We start from the raw sequence: 1,617 nt of genomic DNA, 5'->3' as shown, positions 1-1,617 counted from the left end.
GAGCGGAGTTTGGCGGGCAGAAGTTTGTGGCAGTGACCGTGACAGTTCCTGGCAAACACCATTGGGGATCGTCGACACATTTCATTTCGTAGCACGCTCCGCAGCTGAGTCCGCTGTTGAAAAGCGCATTGCTCAAGCAGCAGTGTCTGTTCCGTAACCTTGGCTAAAAAGATTACCGTATCCACACGCCCCTCCTGGAAAAAACACATTAGCAATCACAAAACAAACGATTTGTAATCAAAACATATATCCGAAGTTAGAATGAAATTATAATTCATGAATTCAGCCTTTGTTGGTTGTGTGAATTGATATCTTAAATTTTTAAGCATATTATATTGGTAGTGTGAATTGATATCTTAAATTGTTTTTATGCATCTTATATTTTATAAAAAATATTAAGCAGATTAGTTTAATATTTTTTCATTTTTTTTAATGGAATATCATTTTATTCTCATTTTTACCTGATATAAAAAAGTAGTAAATGAACTAATAACTAATTCATAGTGATTAATATTTGCACTACATCACATTCACAGCTATGGAATTTTGAATGGCGTATTAAAACGAAATGAGGCATATTAAAATGAAAAGAGCAAGGCGCTTAAGATCCTGCTCAGCAAGTACAATGCTCTAGTGCCAAGCTGCATTAACATTAATCGGTGATTTACCTGGGTACAGTGATGGAATTTGATGGTCAATTGCCCCTCAAAACTCAATTTCCCATCAAATACCGTCCAAATCTCATCAACATTCTATGTTAAAATGATAAAAAATGATCATCAGAGTCGTAGAAAACCCGTCTGGTGCTTCGGATTTAAAGGCCGGTAGGGCAATTTTTCATAAACACTTATTCAACATATCCCAGGACTTACCATGGTCGATAGGCTCCTCTACCGCTGAATTACATGACAACCAGTCTATTTTAGTATGAGTTTCAATCAAAACGCAAACTTACCCATAGTTCCGGAAGCGTCAGCGCCACCATAGAACGTGGCGTGGGCGGATTGCCAGCCACCGTATCCATAAGCTCGAGCAGACATCCATAGGAATCCTAGCAATGAGATGAAGGCAATTCTGTGGATCTGAGCCATTAACCTGCAAAGAAACAAGCTCATGATTAATCCACATGACTAGTTTCCTCGTTTACTAAAAACTAGTTGATATCGCAGTAGTTACAATAGAGCACCAAAGGACTCAGGGTATATTGGAATACCCTAGTGAGATCGAAGGAGAAACAAAATGAAGTGAAAACCGAGGATTCTCTTCGTTGAGAAGTTAAAGGCGAGAGGGCCAATATATAGAACCCGTCCCTCGTTTTGTCGCACAGTTTGCGTTTTCCACTCGGTCTTGTGTGATGTTGCCCATGTATTTCGCACCGCGTATAATTCATTTTTGAGAAAGGACGAGAGGGTCGTACAGGGTACTCACATGGCCTATCACCATTTTGTCAAAGTTGCGAAGGGTCCAGATAAGCACGGTAAGGAAATTGAAATGGCGGTGGGAGGGCGAGCTTCTCACATGTGTTATAACAAGACATACCTGGTTCAGATATGGATGCCCTCGCTTGGATTTAATTTAATGAAGGAGGACGTAATGTTCAATACATTCTTCAAATGG

At 39.7% G+C, this 1,617-nt stretch overlaps 1 protein-coding gene across 1 annotated transcript; it reads right to left on the bottom strand.

The window, feature by feature from the left end:
- Window positions 1-8: 8 nt before the first annotated feature.
- Window positions 9-1,300, bottom strand: LOC149160892 (expansin-A4-like). Its single transcript, XM_089435434.1, has 3 exons — window positions 1,214-1,300; window positions 956-1,095; window positions 9-194 (listed from the first exon to the last, which is right to left on the bottom strand). The coding sequence occupies exons 2-3, from the start codon at window positions 1,089-1,091 to the stop codon at window positions 133-135; spliced, it is 198 nt and encodes a 65-aa protein (XP_089291560.1). The 5' UTR covers window positions 1,092-1,095; window positions 1,214-1,300; the 3' UTR covers window positions 9-132.
- Between the last annotated feature and the right edge of the window lie 317 nt (window positions 1,301-1,617).

Source organism: Pinus tabuliformis, chromosome 5_2 (genome assembly GCF_031772625.1).
Source record: "Pinus tabuliformis cultivar Carrire ecotype Pingquan chromosome 5_2, CPIR1, whole genome shotgun sequence".
Taxonomy (NCBI): domain Eukaryota; kingdom Viridiplantae; phylum Streptophyta; class Pinopsida; order Pinales; family Pinaceae; genus Pinus; species Pinus tabuliformis.
This window is presented reverse-complemented; position numbering and strand designations above follow the sequence as displayed.